The sequence below is a fragment of the Phalangium opilio genome, unplaced genomic scaffold (assembly GCF_054372755.1).
Source record: "Phalangium opilio isolate 3A_F unplaced genomic scaffold, DU_Popi_V2 ptg000002l_1, whole genome shotgun sequence".
NCBI lineage: Eukaryota > Metazoa > Arthropoda > Arachnida > Opiliones > Phalangiidae > Phalangium > Phalangium opilio.
In genome coordinates, this window is record NW_028324144.1 from 4252457 (window position 1) to 4272355 (window position 19899).

Sequence of the window (19899 nt, forward strand, 5' to 3'; positions counted from 1 at the left end):
TTTGTCATCTTTGTAATTTATTGGATAAAATTAGGCATATAAATCTAATTTAAATTACAAATAGCGAACAGACTATTTAATGTAAAAATCTGGGATGTTTATTATTAAATACCAAAGGCAAAGACGGTTGTTTTTGGGAGTTGCAACCTTAGAGGAGTGAGGTTAGAACAGTAAGATGGAGTTAAATGATCTTCATACCTATAACGTAGCCTCTGTACCCCTGCCTCAACAAAATTCTCACAGCATCCTCGGCGTGTAAGAAAAAGTCGCAATTCCCTCGTGTCTTAAAAATTGAGGTTAATTAACGAGAACAAGCTTCCATTTTTAAATTCGCTACGTGGCAGCACTTATGTTGTTTTCTATTGACATTTTTTATGGAGTAATCTTCTTGGAGTGAGAATGAAAGTTCCTTTAAAATTCCAATAAATGCATCTATGTCTAGTTTAATTTTGCTTCATGGTGGCAGATTTTTAGCAGCCAATGGAAAACGTCATTAATAATCCCTTGCCAAGGGTAGGGGCGTGCGCAAGTACTCTTGGGAGACTCGCAGATGCTCATGGCTCACGAACATTACCACTCCATCTCAACTCTTTTCTTCAAGTTGCAACCTCCAGTCCTGTCTGCTTCACGGATATATTTACTAGTTCGATTTTTGAACTTCGAAGTCGCGATTTCATTGAATTGTCAATTTTTCTAAAAATCTATTTATTAGACAAAGTTATGCATATAAACCTAAATAATTAAAGCTACTAACAGAGAACAGAATAATTAAAATAAAATTGAGGTTGCTTATTATAAAATACCAAACAAATTATGCTAGAAGCCGAAAAGAATGTAAGTGACCGAGGCTTAGGTATTTTCCAAAATTCCAATCCCCCCAGCCGGGCCAGCCCGGTCCTTTGGTAAGATGTAGTCGTTAATTTAATAATTTCTGTGTGTGTTATAATTATTAACAGGACTGTGGCACTGAAAAATCATCAAATGACTTTAATTTCGAACAAAGAAACTGTTTATCGAAAGAGCTGTGGCCTCGTGTTCGACATTTCTCTTTAGCTTCACATTGGAAATCCAATGATGGAGCGAATTACGAACTCAAAGCTTTCCCTTCTAAATTAATTATAGTTTTATGTAACATTCCAACTAGGACCCTACTTAACGAAACGATTAATATTTGGAAGAATTACGTCCCTTTCTTTGAGAAATTGGGGTGCAAAGTATCATTTTCTCTTCCGTTTCCTTCCGATCAAAGTACCGGTAGTCTTATTGAAGAAATTAATATCGATGTTGAAGAGAAATTACATATTAATTGCTCGATTAACGAGTCCTTATTTGGGACAAACGGAGAAAGTTATTCATTGGTGCTTTCCGAAAAAACTCAGCTTCTTGCTAAGGATAAATTAGGCCTACATCGAGGGATTCAAACCTTAGCTCAAATATATTCCAATAAAGATTCTCCACAAACCCGATTTCAACCCGTAACTATACACGACAACCCATCTTTTAGTTATCGAGCCTTAAAAATTAATTTGTCCCTCAACTCTTTGAAAATTATGAAAAAAGTTAGTTAGTCTTACATTTTAGAATTAAGGCCACAAAAATCAACGTTAACTTAAATTTTTCTTAGGAAACTTTACATCATTTAATCGAAGGAATTTCCTTATTGAAATTTAATTATTTACACTTAATATGTACGGTTGATCCACGAACAGGAACTAATTGTTGGCCCCTATCATTATCAGCCATGTAATACTTCTAGCTTTATGTTAAAGCATAGCCCACTTGATCACGCACGCTGGCTGCACGCGCTCTAGAAGCCCGTCCAAACGATTTTTTTTACATGTTAACTCGCGAATACGGCGCGTCACATAGGTTCGGTCTAAACTTTCAAACCCGTCTGGTTTTAACATGGGCCTCTATGGGAGGGGACCAGTTTTTTCAACGTTTTTGACAATATTAGTGCATCTACTGGTTCAAATCTCTTGAATTTTTAATGAGACGTGTATTGAAAGGTTTGATATTATCCTGTAAAATTTAAAGTCTTCAGCTATAATAGTTTTTTTTATAAAAAATAAAAATCATCACATAGTAGAGAAATAAATCCTTCAATTTCCCTACTATGTGATGATTTTTATTTTTTATAAAAAAAACTATTATAGCTGAAGACTTTAAATTTTACAGGATAATATCAAACCTTTCAATACACGTCTCATTAAAAAATCAAGAGATTTGAACCAGTAGATGCACTAATATTGTCAAAAACGTTGATAAAACCAAAAGTAGATCTATCTACTTTTGATAAAACTGGTCACCTCCCATAGACGCCCATGTTAAAACCAGACGGGTTTGAATTTTAGACCGAACCTTTTTTATTCTCATTTTCGATTGAGCGGGCTTCTATAGCGCGTGCAGCCAGCGTGATCAAGTGGGCTATGGTTAAATTAAAAGTTCAGGTTACATAACATTATACTTTAAAAGAACGGCCTTTTTCTAAATATAAAAGGAATTAAATATTAAATTAATATAAATGATCTCTTATTACAAAATAATTAGCATTTAATTAGTCCTAAAAAAACGAGGACTGCCGCGCCGCCATTTTGTTTTATGGCGTCACCACTTAGCCCAAACGTGATTGGTTGAATTCCGGTAAGGTAAGGCATAGCCCGCTCGATCACGCGCGTAAGAGGTTCCATTAGCAGACGTCACTAAACCAATGGCGGATGACGCAGTAGTCCTTGATTGTTTTTAAGACTAATTTAATGCTAATAATTTCGTAATAACAGATAATTTATTTTTATTTAGTGTTTTGTCCTTTTATATTTAGAAAAAGGCCGTTATTTTAAGGTATAATGTTATGTTACCTGAACGTTTCCTTTAAAATTGGCACAATTTAAGAATTAACTTCTTATTTAGGGAATTGATAGAACTTGATATATTTTGTTCGCAATGGGGAATAAGCATAGTTCCTGAACTCGAAGTTTCGCCTAATAGCCGAGAAACTGATCTAGATACATTGAGAGAAGTTTACTCGTCAATTTTACTGTGCTTCCCGCAACCAAAGTAGGCCAAATTTTAGGCCTAAACCAGGGATACTAGATGTTATAAGGGGGATGATTAGCTCGAGCCTTTTCATCACGTTCATTCCCTAGACGCGCCTGCAGTAGAGGGTTATTTTAACGGGAGTCTAAAACGCGCGCCATCCACTTTTGTTTATCCCCTTTCAACGACAAATTGAAGTCTTATTCCGAGTATTCCTCCCCCATTTTTTTGCGTCCCACCGGACCTAAGCCGTTCCACAGTTAGCGCGCCTATTTCTCTCCGATTTCGTATCTTTCCCCTCCATCATCCTTGATTTGGCCTTGAATGGTACTAAGAACTAGAAATCCCGTAGACCCTACTGCGCATGACACGCCCTGAGGGGTCTGACATTCCCAAAAAAGCCTAAGGGATTTCGTGATTTCACGATTTTGCAAAAATTTCGGGATTTCTTTGATTTCGCCAAAAATTTCGGCATTTCTTTGATTTCGCCAAAAATTTCGGCATTTCTTTGATTTCGCCAAAAATTTCGGGATTTCTTTGATTTCGCCAAAAATTTCGGGATTTCTTTGATTTCGCCAAAAATTTCGGGATTTCTTTGATTTCGCCAAAAATTTCGGGATTTCTTTGATTTCGCCAAAAATTTCGGCATTTCTTTGATTTCGCCAAAAATTTCGGGATTTCTTTGATTTCGCCAAAAATTTCGGGATTTCTTTGATTTCGCCAAAAATTTCGGGATTTCTTTGATTTCGCCAAAAATTTCGGGATTTCTTTGATTTCGCCAAAAATTTCGGGATTTCTTTGATTTCGCCAAAAATTTCGGGATTTCTTTGATTTCGCCAAAAATTTCGGGATTTCTTTGATTTCGCCAAAAATTTCGGCATTTCTTTGATTTCGCCAAAAATTTCGGGATTTCTTTGATTTCGCCAAAAATTTCGGGATTTCTTTGATTTCGCCAAAAATTTCGGGATTTCTTTGATTTCGCCAAAAATTTCGGGATTTCTTTGATTTCGCCAAAAATTTCGGGATTTCTTTGATTTCGCCAAAAATTTCGGGATTTCTTTGATTTCGCCAAAAATTTCGGGATTTCTTCTTTGATTTCGCCAAAAATTTCGGGATTTCTTGATTTCGCCAAAAATTTCGGGATTTCTTGATTTCGCCAAAAATTTCGGGATTTCTTTGATTTCGCCAAAAATTTCGGGATTTCTTTGATTTCGCCAAAAATTTCGGGATTTCTTTGATTTCACCAAAAATTTCGGGATTTCTTTGATTTCGCCAAAAATTTCGGGATTTCTTTGATTTCGCCAAAAATTTCGGGATTTCTTTGATTTCGCCAAAAATTTCGGGATTTCTTTGATTTCGCCAAAAATTTCGGCATTTCTTTGATTTCGCCAAAAATTTCGGGATTTCTTTGATTTCGCCAAAAATTTCGGGATTTCTTTGATTTCGCCAAAAATTTCGGGATTTCTTTGATTTCGCCAAAAATTTCGGGATTTCTTCTTTGATTTCGCCAAAAATTTCGGGATTACTTCTTTGATTTCGCGATTCCGCCCAAAATTTCGGGATTACTAATTTGATTTCGCGATTTCGACCAAAATTTCGGGATTACTAATTTGATTTCGCGATTTCGACAAAAATTTCGGGATTGCTTCTTTGATTTCGCGATTTCGCCAAAAATTTCGGGATTTCTTCTTTTATTTCACGATTTCGCCAAAAATTTCGGGATTACTAATTTGAATTCGCGATTTCGACAAAAATTTCGGGAATTCTTCTTTGAGTTCGCGATTTCGCCAAAAATTTCGGAATTTCTTCTTTGATTTCGCGATTTCGCCAAAAATTTCGGGATTTCTTCTTTCATTTCACGATTTCGACAAAGATTTCGTGATTTTAACAAAGATTTCGTGTTTTATCTTGATTTCACAATTTCGCCAAAGATTAAGGAATTCCCTCTTTAATTTTGTGATTTCTTCAAAGATTTTGTGAGAAAGATTTTGCGAGAAGTGCATGGGATTTCGTGTACCACTCCACAATTTCCCTCTCCCTTTGAATCTCTCTTAAAACATCTAGTACCCCTGCCTAAACGTTATAAAACCCTAAAAAGCTATTTTTGATTAATATCTAGATATTTATCTTTGGGACCAATTCTCCTTAAACTTTTAATAAAAAATCAAGAAGGTCCAATTCAAATTGAATCTTGGACAAGATTCCTACCAATTGACTTAAACACAACCATAGTACTACTTAGTTTTCCCATTGAAAATCTTTTGGAGAAAGATTTATTGAGAAGCGTTCTAGTCCTTAATGACGTATCAAATAATCGCAGCGTTAACATCCAAAGAAATATCATTAGCTTTGATTGTTCCTCCAAAAACAGGTGCGGTGGTTTAAAAAAAATAAAAATCCCTGTCCCAGGGAGCCCAGTGGTCCTTTAATTCCTATAATATCCTATATTTTTGAACCTGTCCTATATTATCCTATAATTTCACGAAAGGTCCTATAATATCCTATATTTTTGACTTAGTCGAAGTTTTCATATAGTTTAGCATCAGATTTATCAAATGAAGCTCTTTTATCGAGGTCACATATGACTATGGCAGGGATAGACTTAATTTTAGAAGTAGGAATGGAGAACAGAGTAATCTGGGCGCGCGTCAAAGTCCCGGACGGACCCCCTTCCACGGGACGGGGGGGGGTATGAAAGTAGAGGCGGGAGGGTCATAGCGACAGAGGTAAAAAGGAATTACGTATTTTTCGCCGTCCCCGTCAGCAACGTCATCAAAACGTAGTTTAAGTGAGCAGTCAATAAGATAATTTAAACTTTTCGTTACGTGTTGGAGGGAGGGGCTCTATACTGGGTGGTCTATGAGTCGGACTGGAGTAAATACTAACCGTACATTTCCATTCCTACTTATAAAATTAAATCTATCCCTGATTTTAATTAAGTTTCTCTTATCCAAGTAAAATCCCATTTCCTTTTTTCTTTGAGATTTTTCTACATAGTATTTTTATTCCTATATTTTCCTATAAAAACACACATTTCTCCTGTAAAATCCTATAATTCTTTGAAAAAATCCTTTTTTTCCTATAAGGAATTTTCTAAATTTTGGCTGGGCTCCCTGTCCCTGTCCCTTTTGCGTGGAACTGGAAAGTACTGATTGACGGTTGTAATTGTAAAATTTCAGTATCGGCGGTTGCCTAAAGGGTTTCATCCCTTACGTAAAACAACTGATAGAAATTGCTTCCTTACAACCCGAATGTTTGGGAATTCTCGTAAACCTTACAACCGACAACTTTTTCTTACCGCTATCCCTTTGTCTACCTGGTATTATATCCATCGCTGGTTTAGCGTGGAACGTTAGTTCTCTTCAGTCGAATGAAGACGAGGAAAGTGACGTTGAACGGATTGTAGGATCAGTTTTAAACCGACTGATTCTACAAGATACCGATGACGTAATCGGTAAAACCATTATTGATTTGGCCCATATTGAGGCCGAACTATCGCACCAAACTGATTTGAAACCAAAAGAAAGCTACAAACAAGTTTCGCTCCTTCATTTACTTTTAACGAACCCCGATGCGTGCGAATTTGATCGCAATACCGCCATGTCTATTCAAGTAAATGATTACTTAAAGGGTCTTTAAAGAAGGCATCGGCGCTGGGTAAAAATCATTTGAAATACGTCACAGGCACGTGACTGAGAAAAGGCGTGGTTAAAATAAGCTTAGTTGGTTTTATTTCGAAAATTACCACTTCAGGTAATTGGCGCTGGAATCTCGCGAAAACTAATTACGAGATGTCCAGTTCCACTCCGTTTTGGAGTCTTTGTAACCTGCATGGCGTCACGTGGTGCTTGTGACGTATTTCAAAAGATTTTAACCAGCCCGCCGATGCGTTCTTTGCAGTCCCTTTAAAGGGTTGGAAACGTCAAGATTAACTTAAATTTAATAGAAAGGGATTCGTTCCATCAACCAAGTTCAATTGTCCCTACATCGATCTCAAATTTCTTGCTCTCAAAGCGGGGAAATTCTTTCCGAGCTCTTATTGGTCGCAGATTTTATGCTATTAGCTTGCCGGCTTGGCAAATCCCTCGTTTCAGCTGGTGCAAATCCTGACGCTTCCGTCGGATGTTACGTTATAAATGCAGGGGTCGCTAATTTGCCTGGAACTGCTAGAACTGACTTAGCGAATAGGTATAATAGAGATGTGCGAATATTCGAGAATTTTACGTCTGTTTTGATTTGATTATTGAGACACGGACCAAATTGGAAATTTATAAAATCGGCAATTATTCAACATTTTTAACGATTAATCGAAATGCTTAAGTTGAATTAATCGAATATCAAAGTTGAATTAATCGAATATCAAAGTTGAATTAATCGAATATCAAAGTTGAATTAATCGAATATCAAAGTTGAATTAATCGAATATCAAAGTTGAATTAATCGAATATCAAAGTTGAATTAATCGAATATCAAAGTTGAATTAATATTCGAAGAATCAGGTTGAATTCAGTAGTGATGACTATACAGATATATCAAAGTTGAATTAATATTCGAAGAATCAGGTTGAATTCAGTAGTGATGACTATACAGATACAGCAATTCAAGATGGCGGCCATCTTGGATTGCTGCATATATAGTCATTACTACTGAATTAATGTTCGAAAGACAGGTTGAATTAATGATCGAAAGACAGGTTGAATTGGTGATCGAAAGACAGGTTGAATTAATGATCGAAAGACAGGTTGAATTAATGATCGAAAGACAGGTTGAATTAATGATCGAAAGACAGGTTGAATTAATGATCGAAAGACAGGTTGAATTGGTGATCGAAAGACAGGTTGAATTAATGATCGAAAGACAGGTTGAATTGGTGATCGAAAGACAGGTTGAATTAATGATCGAAAGACAGGTTGAATTAATGATCGAAAAACAAGGTTGAATCGAAAGAAAAGGTTCAATTGATTAATCGAATTGAATTCTTCAGAAGCGATTAAACGAATGGAATTGAGATATTCAGAGGCGATTTATCTAATGGAATTAAAAATAGTCAGAGGCGATTAATCAAATGAAATTGAAATATTCAGAGGCGATTAATCGAATTGAATTCAAGTATTCAGAGGCGGTTAATCAGATGGATTTCAAATATTCGGAGGCGATTAATCGAATGGATTTAAAATATTCGGGAGCGATTAATCGAATGGAATTCAAAATATTGAGAAGCGATTAATCCAATTGAATTCAAAATACAAATGTTCAGAAGCGAGTAATTGAACAAAAACTAGATTTATCAAATTGAATTCAAAATACAAATGTTCAGGAGCGAGTAATTGAAAGAGAAACTAGATTTATAAAATTGAATTCAATATTAAGAGGCGACTAATCAACAGAAGTTTGATTAATCGAATTGAATCCAAAGTTTAATTTACGATTAATCTAAACCAAAAATTAATCATTTGAAGAGGCGATTAATCTAGGAATTTTCGCACATCCGTAGAGTAGTCGAAATTTCCAATTGTTAAAAATCCGTCCCTATAACTTGGTGCAAATATCTTTTCTAAGGTTATTGGGATTAATGGATCAAAATAGGGCAGTTTGGTTAAGCCGTTACTGTCCTAACAATCTTCCAGCCGCTATGATCGTGCTACAAGACCTATTGAACAAATTGGTGCCTGAAGATTTTGCCAAAGAAATTTAAAAAGTCAAAACATAACAAAGAAAAATATTGTCGAAGCTTTATTCTGTTTGAGTTCAAATTAAAAAATTATTTATTTTACATTAAAGTTTAATAAGTTTTTAGCGACGTTTGATGGAATTTCATCGTAATATTTTACTGTTCTGGTAATCAGGCAGATTTCCCGGAATTTTAATAGGTCATCGCATGATTTCTGGAAGTAGAAATTTGAAATTAACGAGATCGAAAAAGGTTGAATTAATCGAAAGGAAAAGGGTTGAATTAATCGAAAGGAAAAGAGGTTGAATTAATCGAAAGGAAAAGAGGTTGAATTAATCGAAAGGAAAAGGTTGAATTAATCGAAAGGAAAAGGTTGAATTAATCGAAAGGAAAAGGTTGAATTAATCGAAAGAAGAAGGTTGAATTAATTGGAAGAAAAAACCTTGAATTAATCGAAAGAAAAAGGTTGAATTAATCGAAATGAAAAAGGTTGAATTAATTGGAAGAAAAAACCTTGAATTAATCGAAAGAAAAAGGTTGAATTAATCGAAATGAAAAAGGTTGAATTAATCGAAATGAAAAAGGTTGAATTAATCGAAAGGAAAAAGGTTGAATTAATCGAAATGAAAAAGGTTGAATTAATCGAAAGGAAAAAGGTTGAATTAATAGAAATGAAAAAGGTTGAATTAATCGAAATGAAAAAGGTTGAATTAATCGAAATGAAAAAGGTTGAATTAATCGAAAGAAAAAGGTTGAATTAATCGAAAGAAAAAGAGGTTGAATTAATCGAAAGGAAAAAGGTTGAATTAATCGAAAGAATCAATTATTTGAAAGAAAAAGTTTGATTAATCGAATTGAATTCAAGTATTCAGAGGCGATTAATCGATTAAGACAAATCAAATATTGAACAAACATTTTTGTTTTTAAGTCCAGCGAGCGTTTTTAAAGCTTTGTTTCTAAAACGTTCTTCGGCAGACTCTGTTGTAAATAGATAATGATACAAATGATGCATTGCAATTGCTTGTAGCAATGGTATACGCGAAAAAGCACCGCTAAGCAACATTTGGAAATAAATTTCCAAAACCTCTTCGTTACATTCCAACGGAGTTATAAAGAGATGAATCGGTAACATACTCTAAAATAATCATGAAGATAATTATTAATTACCGACTCCTTCACGAAACGCCCGCTATCATTAAATTAACCTCAGTTAAGTTCAATCTAATGAACGTTAATGCCATTCGATGTTCTTTAAAGAACAAGGTTTTGAACTGAGGTGGGTAAGCCGCTTGTAGAAAAATAATTATAAGATTGGCGTAGAGTTTATCTCCGTAAGATGTCGCTTCAAAATGATTAATTAATTCTTCAAACCTTAATTAAAAATTAAGGTGTAAGTAAAACCAAAAGTGGATGAGAGGAAAAGTATGAAAATGGCCAAAAGTCGAGTCGCGAGTCATCAGAGTTTCGCCCTAGTTGAAGGTTTTATTGGCGTAGCTATACTGGGACTGTTCACTCCCTTTAAATAGGTCTTGTGTTAATTCGCGGTTACGCGGTTACCGTCGTCTGCTATTGTGTGTAATCTCGGTAATTTAGCTATAGCGCGACCAGCTTGCGTCGTGATGCGCGTGATCGAGTGGGTTATGGTTAAACCAAGGAGGATAAATGTCTGAACTACTTTCAGTCGCGAGTTTGCAAGTCCATCAGTCACTAGTAAACTAAATAGTTATTGGCGAAACTTTGATGTCCGCGTTTTTTAACACAGGCTCTATGGCCATTGTCATACTTTCCCTCTCATCTACAAAAAATAGACCATTTGGTCTATTAGAACCATAATTACAGTTCTAGGATCGGGAAACCAATTTCGGCTTCGTTTAAAAGTGGGGTCGGCCAGTTATTAATGTAGAAAGATAAAATATCCGATAGAATCATTTTAATCTCGGGTATCAGGAATGGTTCTCCTTCCATCAAGAATATTGTCGCGATGTTGGTGAATATTTTTCCGGGTGTAAACAACCTCGTAAATGAGGTTTTTCGGTTCTTCATAAGGAAAAAGATCCAATCTAAACATCGTTCAACGCTTACAGCGTTATTTTCCAATTTTTCCATCGTTAGGGGAAGGAAAATCCATTCTTTAAGAGCCTTTGAACGTCTCCAAGGACTTGTTTTATTCAATTTCGAAGCTTTGAACGGGATATGAACTAAACTGGAACTCGTAGGTTTAGTGAAACGCCAGTTAAACGCGATGGAGTAATTGGATTTGATTCTGCATAAGTTTTTCTCTAAATTTGATTTGTTTATCGGTTGGGTATCAGTAACCCTTAATGTCGCCAAACGATTTCTAACTTCGTCCATAAAGGAGTTTGTGTAGTAAACTGGGTTGAATATAGCGAAATCCAGTAGTTTATTTAACCATTCTTCGCCTAGAATTGTTAGTACGAATGGTGGGAGGGTTAACGATAATTCGTGGTAAAATTCAACATCAACTGATGAAACCTGAAAAGTTATCAAGTTATGGGTGAAATTCGTGTATTTTTTCGTTAGGGCTGGGTGAGTACTCGATTAAAACGAGGAACTGTTTCGAGTACCGAGGCGAGTACTCCATTAAATCGAGGAATTGTTTGGAGTATCGAGGCGAGTACTCTATTAAATCGAGGAACTGTTTCGAGTATCGAGGCGAGTAACTGGTTAGAGTAACGAAGTGAATACTCGATTGAATCGAATAACTGGATTTAGTACCGTAGTGAATACTCGATTGAATCGAATAACTGGTTTTAGTACCGTAGTGAATACTCGATTGAATCGAATAACTGGTTTTAGTACCGTAGTGAATACTCGATTGAATCGAATAACTGGTTTTAGTACCGTAGTGAATACTCGATTGACTCGAATAACTGGTTTTAGTACCGTAGTGAATACTCGATTGAATCGAATAACTGGTTTTAGTACCGTAGTGAATACTCGATTGAATCGAATAACTGGTTTTAGTACCGTAGTGAATACTCGATTGAATCGAATAACTGGTTTTAGTACCGTAGTGAATACTCGATTGAATCGAATAACTGGTTTTAGTACCGTAGTGAATACTCGATTGAATCGAATAACTGGTTTTAGTACCGTAGTGAATACTCGATTGAATCGAATAACTGGTTTTAGTACCGTAGTGAATACTCGATTGAATCGAATAACTGGTTTTAGTACCGTAGCGAATACTCAAATCGAGTAACTGGTTCGAATAGCGAGGCAAGTACTTGATTAAAAAAGAGTCGAAGCGAATACTCAATTAAATCGAATAGTTAGCTCGAGTACCGAAACTAATACGCGATTAAATTCAACAACTGGTTCGAGTACCGAAGCTAATACGCGATTAAATCGAATAACTGGTTCGGGTACCGAAGCTAATAGGTGATTAAGTCGAATAACAGGATCGAGTACTGAAGCTAATATGCGATTAAATTGAATAATTCGTTCCAGTACCTAAGGTAATACGCGATTAAATAGAACAATTGGTTCGAGTACCGAAGCTAATACGCGGTAAAATCGAATAACTGCTTCGAGTACTGAAGCTAATACGCGGTAAAATCGAATAACTGCTTCGAGTACTGAAGCTAATACGCGGTAAAATCGAATAACTGCTTCGAGTACTGAAGCTTATACGTGGTAAAATCGAATAACTGCTTCGAGTACTGAAGCTTATACGAGGTAAAATCGAATAACTGCTTCGAGTACCGAGGCGAGTACTCTGCTAAATCGAGGAACTGTTTCGAGTACCGAGGCGAGTACTCTATTAAATCGAGGAACTGTTTCGAGTACCGAGGCGAGTACTCTGCTAAATCGAGGAACTGTTTCGAGTACCGAGGCGAGTACTCTGCTAAATCGAGGAACTGTTTCGAGTATCGAGGCGAGTAACTGGTTAGAGTACCGAAGTGATTACTCGATTGAATCGAATAACTGGTTGGAGTACCGTAGCGAATACTCAAATCGAGTAACTGGTTCGAATAGCGAGGCAAGTACTTGATTAAAAAAGAGTCGAAGCGAATACTCAATTAAATCGAATAGTTAGCTCGAGTACCGAAACTAATACGCGATTAAATTCAACAACTGGTTCGAGTACCGAAGCTAATACGCGATTAAATCGAATAACTGGTTCGGGTACCGAAGCTAATAGGTGATTAAGTCGAATAACAGGATCGAGTACTGAAGCTAATATGCGATTAAATTGAATAATTCGTTCCAGTACCTAAGGTAATACGCGATTAAATAGAACAATTGGTTCGAGTACCGAAGCTAATACGCGGTAAAATCGAATAACTGCTTCGAGTACTGAAGCTAATACGCGGTAAAATCGAATAACTGCTTCGAGTACTGAAGCTAATACGCGGTAAAATCGAATAACTGCTTCGAGTACTGAAGCTTATACGTGGTAAAATCGAATAACTGCTTCGAGTACTGAAGCTTATACGAGGTAAAATCGAATAACTGCTTCGAGTACTGAAGCTAATAGGTTATTAAGTCGAATAATAGGATCGAGTACTGAAGCTAATACGCGATTTTCACCGTTCGTCTCCAGTACTAGGCTTAAAGCCTTAAATGCTAGCGATTTCTATGCTAAATTACTAGTGTAGTCGCGAGTACTCGAGTCGATAATAGAAACGGTTAATTTTCGGTACTCTTTACTAAGTGGTACTCGCCCAGCCCCACATTTTCGAACAAACCAGCCAAAACAAACTTACATTTCCAGTACCAATTATCTGCAAGGCATTTACAACCAAAATCATCTCAAATTTGGAAAACCAATCCAAATTCATTTGAACCTCCTTATACTTTTGAAATTTTTCGTAAATTCTCTTTAGATAGTATCCCAATTCGTTGAAATAAATTGCAAACACATTTTTGTTTAAATTAGGATGATTTTTCGCCAGATACAACAAAGCCCCTGAAAGAGACACTTGAAACTGCACGAAAGACCCAACATTCAAAACATTGGCGATTTTTCTGTCTAACAAAACAGCTCCAGTTTGCGGTAAGGCATTTGGATAACGCGAAGAAGTTGTTATATTTGAATCCAACAGCGAAGAAAAAATCTTAATTTTAGAAGAAATCTTAGCGAAAGTCGAATGCGTAATCAACTTTTCAACAATCATCTTAAATTGATCAAATTCATGTTGGTATTCCTCCGCGGAGGACACGAATGTCTCAAAGAATGATTTTAGAAAGTCTAAACTCGCTGATAAAGCGGACCATCCCTCGGACATGTCATTTGGACAAGCTTCAATCATTTCTAATGTCCATTTCTTTGTTATTTGAATTATTAACGAAAGGACAGAGACAAATTGACCCTCGTTGATAATGGCGGAAAGTTTAGTTAGAGTACTTAAGGATGAAATGAATGCGGTAGCGAAATTTAAATCGCCACGATGAGAAATATCGTTAGAACTTAAATTCTGGCAGAATTCAAGACGACCCATGAAGATCGGAAACAGATCACTGTAAAGAGATGTTAGTATAGCGGTGTACACCAGTGGTGTGCGAGTACTCGTTAAGTTAGAGTAATTGGTTTGAGTATTGAGCCGAGTACTCGTTAAGTTAGAGTAATTGGTTTGAGTATTGAGCCGAGTACTCGTTAAGAGTATCGAGTCGAATACTCGTTAAGTTAAGAGTATCGAGTCGAATACTCGTTAAGTTAAGAGTATCGAGCCGAATACTCGTTAAGTTAAGAGTATCGAGCCGAATACTCGTTAAGTTAATAATATCGAGCCGAATACTCGTTAAGTTAAGAGTATCGAGCCGAGTACTCGTTAAGTTAAGAGTATCGAGTCGAATACTCGTTAAGTTAAGAGTATCGAGCCGAGTACTAGTTAAGTTAAGAGTATCGAGCCGAGTACTCGTTAAGTTAAGAGTATCGAGCCGAGTACTAGTTAAGTTAAGAGTATCGAGCCGAGTACTAGATAAGTTAAGAGTATCGAGCCGAGTACTCGTTAAGTTAAGTCTTAAGAGTATCGAGCCGAATACTCGTTAAGTTAAGAGTATCGAGCCGAGTACTCGTTAAGTTAAGAGTATCGAGTCGAATACTCGTTAAGTTAAGAGTATCGAGGCGAATACTCGTTAAGTTAAGAGTATCGAGCCGAATACTGGTTAAGTTAAGAGTATCGAGCCGAGTACTCGTTAAGTTAAGAGTATCGAGTCGAATACTCGTTAAGTTAAGAGTATCGAGTCGAATACTCGTTAAGTTAAGAGTATCGAGCCGAATACTCGTTAAGTTAAGAGTATCGAGCCGAATACTCGTTAAGTTAAGAGTATCGAGCCGAGTACTCGTTAAGTTAAGAGTATCGAGCCGAGTACTCGTTAAGTTAAGAGTATCGAGTCGAATACTCGTTAAGTTAAGAGTATCGAGTCGAATACTCGTTAAGTTAAGAGTATCGAGTCGAATACTCGTTAATTTAAGAGTATCGAGCCGAATACTCGTTAAGTTAAGAGTATCGAGCCGAATACTCGTTAAGTTAAGAGTATCGAGCCGAATACTCGTTAAGTTAAGAGTATCGAGTCGAATACTCGTTAAGTTAAGAGTATCGAGCCGAATACTCGTTAAGTTAAGAGTATCGAGTCGAATACTCGTTAAGTTAAGAGTATCGAGTCGAATACTCGTTAATTTAAGAGTATCGAGCCGAATACTCGTTAAGTTAAGAGTATCGAGCCGAATACTCGTTAAGTTAAGAGTATCGAGCCGAATACTCGTTAAGTTAAGAGTATCGAGCCGAATACTCGTTAAGTTAAGAGTATCGAGTCGAATACTCGTTAAGTTCGACACTCGAAAAAAAAAGGGACTCGAACACCAATGGACTGTAAATGGTGCAAACTTCAGTTACTGTCAACTTACAAGAATATCTCCGTTGTTAAACCATAGTGCAAAAACGTCTTCCACGTTCTCAATGCTTCTACACTCAACTTCAACATTTCATTCAACGTTGTTCGATCATCATTTGGGTTGCACGCCAAATAGCTTCTTAACGTCGTATCAATTTTGTGTTTGTTTAGCAATCTTTCGGCAATTATTACATCGGCGCTTGCCAAGATTCGCATTAATTTCAGCGCCATTCTCGATGACGCGATGGTATCGTAAGAGTTTACGTTGGAACCCGTAGTCCAATGAAGCGGAAGAAATGAACCGCAAATGGCTTCGATTAAGCCTGGACATTTGTAAAGATGTTCCGACAATTGGGGGGAATGCCTGGCAACTCTAATTAAGATTCCCAGAATGTTATCAACGACTAAGGTATCGGGTTTAAGTACTTCGATTAAGTAACGAAGTCTGGGAAGTAAATCCATTCTCATTAGTCCCTGGAAAAGATTTGATTATAGAGCCATAGTAAATCAATTAGCCTTATTCCTGATCAGCGCCATCTACCCATAGCGGCGACTTTGAGAACTACTGTAAGCGGCAAGCCAATCAGATGTCGCTAAAATCTGGTGACGTCATTTCATTTTTGGTAAGATCACGAGAGTGCCAGTCAGTGATGTCACCAGATTTTAGCGACATCTGATTGGCTTACCGCTTACAGTAGTTCTCAAAGTCGCCGCTATGGGTAGATGGCGCTGATCAGGAATAAGACTGCTAATTAATGAATCTATGGTCAAACCAGGATGACGTCTTTCTGCACAATCTCGTGATCTTTCAGTTTCTCAATTTGTTCATCTTCATCCTCAATTTCAACTATAATGGGGGATTCCTCTGGACACAGGAATGGACACACGTGTCCATTTGTCCACGGGAATACTTGGTCTAAGGCTTCCTCACCTACTTGGGAGACTAATAACGAATGTAAGGCGGCAATTCCAGCTGTCCATACTGAAGCTTGTTCATCATCGATCGCGTATCTAAGAAGCGTCACGAGTCCGCTTTGGATTAACTGTGGTAGTAATGGTTCAGTTAGGACATCGTCGAATCTACCCTTGGAATTTAGGGACAGTATATGGGACATTGTATTCAATGCCAGACATCTTTGCGGTGCTAAACCACTACGAGTTAGTCTGAAAAGTTCTTCGAAAGTGTATCCTGGTTTCTGTTGAAAAGGATATGGTTAAATCGAGTTGGAGGACATCGTTTTCTCTCTCTCTCTAAGTACTTCTGGTTCATCTCCATGATGGTGAAGACCAAGATGAATTGGTACATCAGTTTTTCCAGTAATTAAGTTGCCTTCCAAGTCAAATCTTGCCGAGTTTCCGGTCTAAATAAAAGTTTGGAGTTAAAGTAGTTCGAGACTTCGCTGTTTATTTTTTTCTAAGTACTTGTGGATCAAATGGCTTGGGTTCAGGAAGACTTTTCATCCATTCCAGTTTCTTCCATTCAATTTTATTCATTCCTAACCATTTATTGGCTTTGATTTGTTCCGGAGTTATTGGTAACTCGTCTTCGGGTATTTCGGCTTCGGAACTTTCTTCAGCGTCCATTTTAACTTCTTCAGTCGAAAACGAAACTTTTTTAGTTGGTTGTGGTTTATCCTTGGCTTCTTGGTTAGGTTGTTGGTCTTTGTTGCGTGCTCGCAAGAATTCAATTATTTTTGGGTCCAAATGTGAAAGGATTTGTTTCTTGTGTTCCTCAATCTCTTCTTTCGACATTGTTTTTAATTTTTCGAGATTTTCCTGATGGATTTTCTTAGATTCCTCCGTGGAATTGAGACCAGTACCATCAACTATGTGGCTTTGGTCAGGAATGTCTTGGTGCGGGATGTTAAGATTGGTTTTCTCTTGTTGGAGACAACTTCCAAAGGACGCGTGAGATCGAGCAGCACCTTTACGTTTCTTCATTTCTTGCGCGAAAATACTTTTTCTTCCTTTAGTTTGTTGGGGTTCAGCTTGGTCTATGGTTCTTTTAAAAGGTCGCGGAAAGGATATCTCACTCTTAACTTGAAAATCAGTACTTGAGTAATTGTAATTGGGTTGATGTTCCTGTAAGAATATTGTTATAGGGTTCGGACGAAATTTTATATTGAAAATCCCCGACTTTTCCAGCTTATCCCTGACGAAATCCCAGAGCCCACTTCATAATTACACCTGGCCCATATTTACCATTGCAAGAAGCATGGTTTGATATACCAAACAAAATCCATGACCTGTCCCTGACTTTTTAGGAAAAAAGTTCAAATCCCTGACTTATCCCCGACTTTTTCCCCTATTTTCCAAATCCCTGACTTATCCCAGACTTTTTCCCCTATTTTCCAAATCCCTGACTTATCCCCGACTTTTTCCCCTATTTTCCAAATCCCTGACTTATCCCCGACTTTTTCCCCTATTTTCCAAATCCCTGACTTATCCCCGACTTTTCCCCCTATTTTCCAAATCCCTGACTTATCCCCGACTTTTTCCCCTATTTTCCAAATCCCTGACTTATCCCCGACTTTTTCCCCTATTTTCCAAATCCCTGACTTATCCCCGACTTTTCCCCCTATTTTCCAAATCCCTGACTTATCCCCGACTTTTCCCCCTATTTTCCAAATCCCTGACTTATCCCCGACTTTTCCCCCTATTTTCCAAATCCCTGATTTATCCCCGACTTTTTCCCTATTTTCCAAATCCCTGACTTATCCCCGACTTTTTCCCCTATTTTCCAAATCCCTGACTTATCCCCGACTTTTTCCCCTATTTTCCAAATCCCTGACTTATCCCCGACTTTTTCCCCTATTTTCCAAATCCCTGACTTATCCCCGACTTTTTCCCCTATTTTCCAAATCCCTGACTTATCCCCGACTTTTTCCCCTATTTTCCAAATCCCTGACTTATCCCCGACTTTTTCCCCTATTTTCCAAATCCCTGACTTATCCCCTATTTTCCAAATCCCTGACTTATCCCCGACTTTTTCCCCTATTTTCCAAATCCCTGACTTATCCCCGACTTTTTCCCCTATTTTCCAAATCCCTGACTTATCCCCGACCTTTTCCCCTATTTTCCAAATCCCTGACTTATCCCCGACTTTTTCAGCTATTTTCCAAATCCCTGACTTATCCCCGACTTTTTCCCCTATTTTCCAAATCCCTGACTTATCCCCGACTTTTTCCCCTATTTTCCAAATCCCTGACTTATCCCCTATTTTCCAAATCCCTGACTTATCCCCGACTTTTTCCCCTATTTTCCAAATCCCTGACTTATCCCCGACTTTTTCCCCTATTTTCCAAATCCCTGACTTATCCCCGACTTTTTCCCCTATTTTCCAAATCCCTGACTTATCCCCGACTTTTTCAGCTATTTTCCAAATCCCTGACTTATTCCCGACTTTTTCCCCTATTTTCCAAATCCCTGACTTACCCCCGACTTTTTCCCCTATTTTCCAAATCCCTGACTTATCCATGTTGTCCAGTTTCTCTATGGACCCTGAGTTAGAGGATGAACATAAAAGAACCAATTACGTGGTAGAACTTACGGATATTTTGAGAAGAACTGATGGAGGGTCCTCAAGTACTTCATCTTTGGTATCTTTAGAAGTACTTGCTGTCGCACCTTCCTTTGTACTTGGTTTATCTTTGGATGTTGGTTTCACAATTGTTACTGCGGGTTTAGATCTCGAAGATAAAAACTCATTCTGAAACTTTATAAGATCCTCATCCGTGTCCCTGGCAGTTGGTCGTTTATTATCCATAATTACTTCTTAAATTCAATTAATGTATCTGTCAAAAGCACGCTGTTTTTCACGGTTGAAAACGCGCGGTTAAACACGTCACATGTGCCTTGTTTACTGTTGTCGTCTACTTAAAAGCAGGGATGCCAGATTGAAAACCTTCAACCCGCCAAAATCAAATTGGAAACAAGCCCAAAAAACCGCCAATCGGTGTTTCGAAAAGAAGCCCAAAAACTGCCTAAGATCTAAACTATCCAGCCCAAAAACAAGCCAAAAATTTATCGTGAAAATTTTAAATTGTTTTTTAGAAATTTTAATGCAAATTCTATACTGACACCATTTTTAAAACGCAAAACAAAATGAAATCATTTTATTTAATCATGAATTATAAACCGCTCAAAAGGTTTGACAGCACCATTTGTCAGTTTTTTGGGCATTCTAATGATCTTCCCCTATTGGCGGTATTTTAAGTACAGAAAGCCAAAGAAAAACCCGACAAGCCCAATTTCCAGCCAACAGCCAACTCTTTTATTTCAAGCCAATATTTTTGAGAAGAAGCCCAATTGGCGGCTTTCCAGCCCAATAT

At 37.3% G+C, this 19899-nt stretch overlaps 2 protein-coding genes across 3 annotated transcripts; one reads left to right on the plus strand and one right to left on the minus strand.

The window, feature by feature from the left end:
* The first annotated feature begins 521 nt into the window (after positions 1-521).
* Positions 522-8833, plus strand: LOC149718378 (uncharacterized). Of its 2 annotated transcripts, none has more exons than XM_089843398.1 (8): positions 522-834; positions 957-1559; positions 1625-1743; positions 2911-3057; positions 5156-5407; positions 6216-6648; positions 6983-7224; positions 8596-8833. In XM_089843398.1, exons 1-8 carry the CDS (start codon positions 814-816, stop codon positions 8729-8731), a joined length of 1953 nt encoding a protein of 650 aa, XP_089699524.1. In that variant the 5' UTR covers positions 522-813; the 3' UTR covers positions 8732-8833. The 2 variants fall into 2 exon arrangements, 1 of the variants encoding a protein (XP_089699524.1); XR_016369010.1 differs by having other exon boundaries at positions 538-834; positions 6987-7224.
* LOC149718379 (RNA polymerase II-associated protein 1) lies at positions 8753-19458 on the minus strand. The gene is made up of 10 exons (XM_089843287.1): positions 19119-19458; positions 16991-17650; positions 16828-16929; positions 16342-16764; positions 15582-16042; positions 13438-14191; positions 10545-11200; positions 9913-10078; positions 9621-9842; positions 8753-8921 (listed from the first exon to the last, which is right to left on the minus strand). Exons 1-10 carry the CDS (start codon positions 19332-19334, stop codon positions 8802-8804), a joined length of 3780 nt encoding a protein of 1259 aa, XP_089699413.1. The 5' UTR covers positions 19335-19458; the 3' UTR covers positions 8753-8801.
* Positions 19459-19899: the final 441 nt, after the last annotated feature.

Bases quoted from the DNA above. Each gene is read 5' to 3' on its own strand.
- LOC149718378 (XM_089843398.1), top strand. From the start codon at position 814: ATGCTAGAAGCCGAAAAGAAT. The intron at 1,560-1,624 runs GTTAGTTAGTCT...AATTTTTCTTAG, and splicing joins CTTTGAAAATTATGAAAAAA to GAAACTTTACATCATTTAAT. The intron at 7,225-8,595 runs GTATAATAGAGA...ATCTTTTCTAAG, and splicing joins AGAACTGACTTAGCGAATAG to GTTATTGGGATTAATGGATC.
- LOC149718379 (XM_089843287.1), bottom strand. From the start codon at position 19,334: ATGGATAATAAACGACCAACTGCCAGGGACACGGATGAGGATCTTATA. The intron at 16,043-16,341 runs GTTTGACCATAG...AATCTTTTCCAG, and splicing joins TGCAGAAAGACGTCATCCTG to GGACTAATGAGAATGGATTT. The intron at 10,079-10,544 runs GTAATTATGGTT...TTTTTAATTAAG, and splicing joins GGTTTCCCGATCCTAGAACT to GTTTGAAGAATTAATTAATC.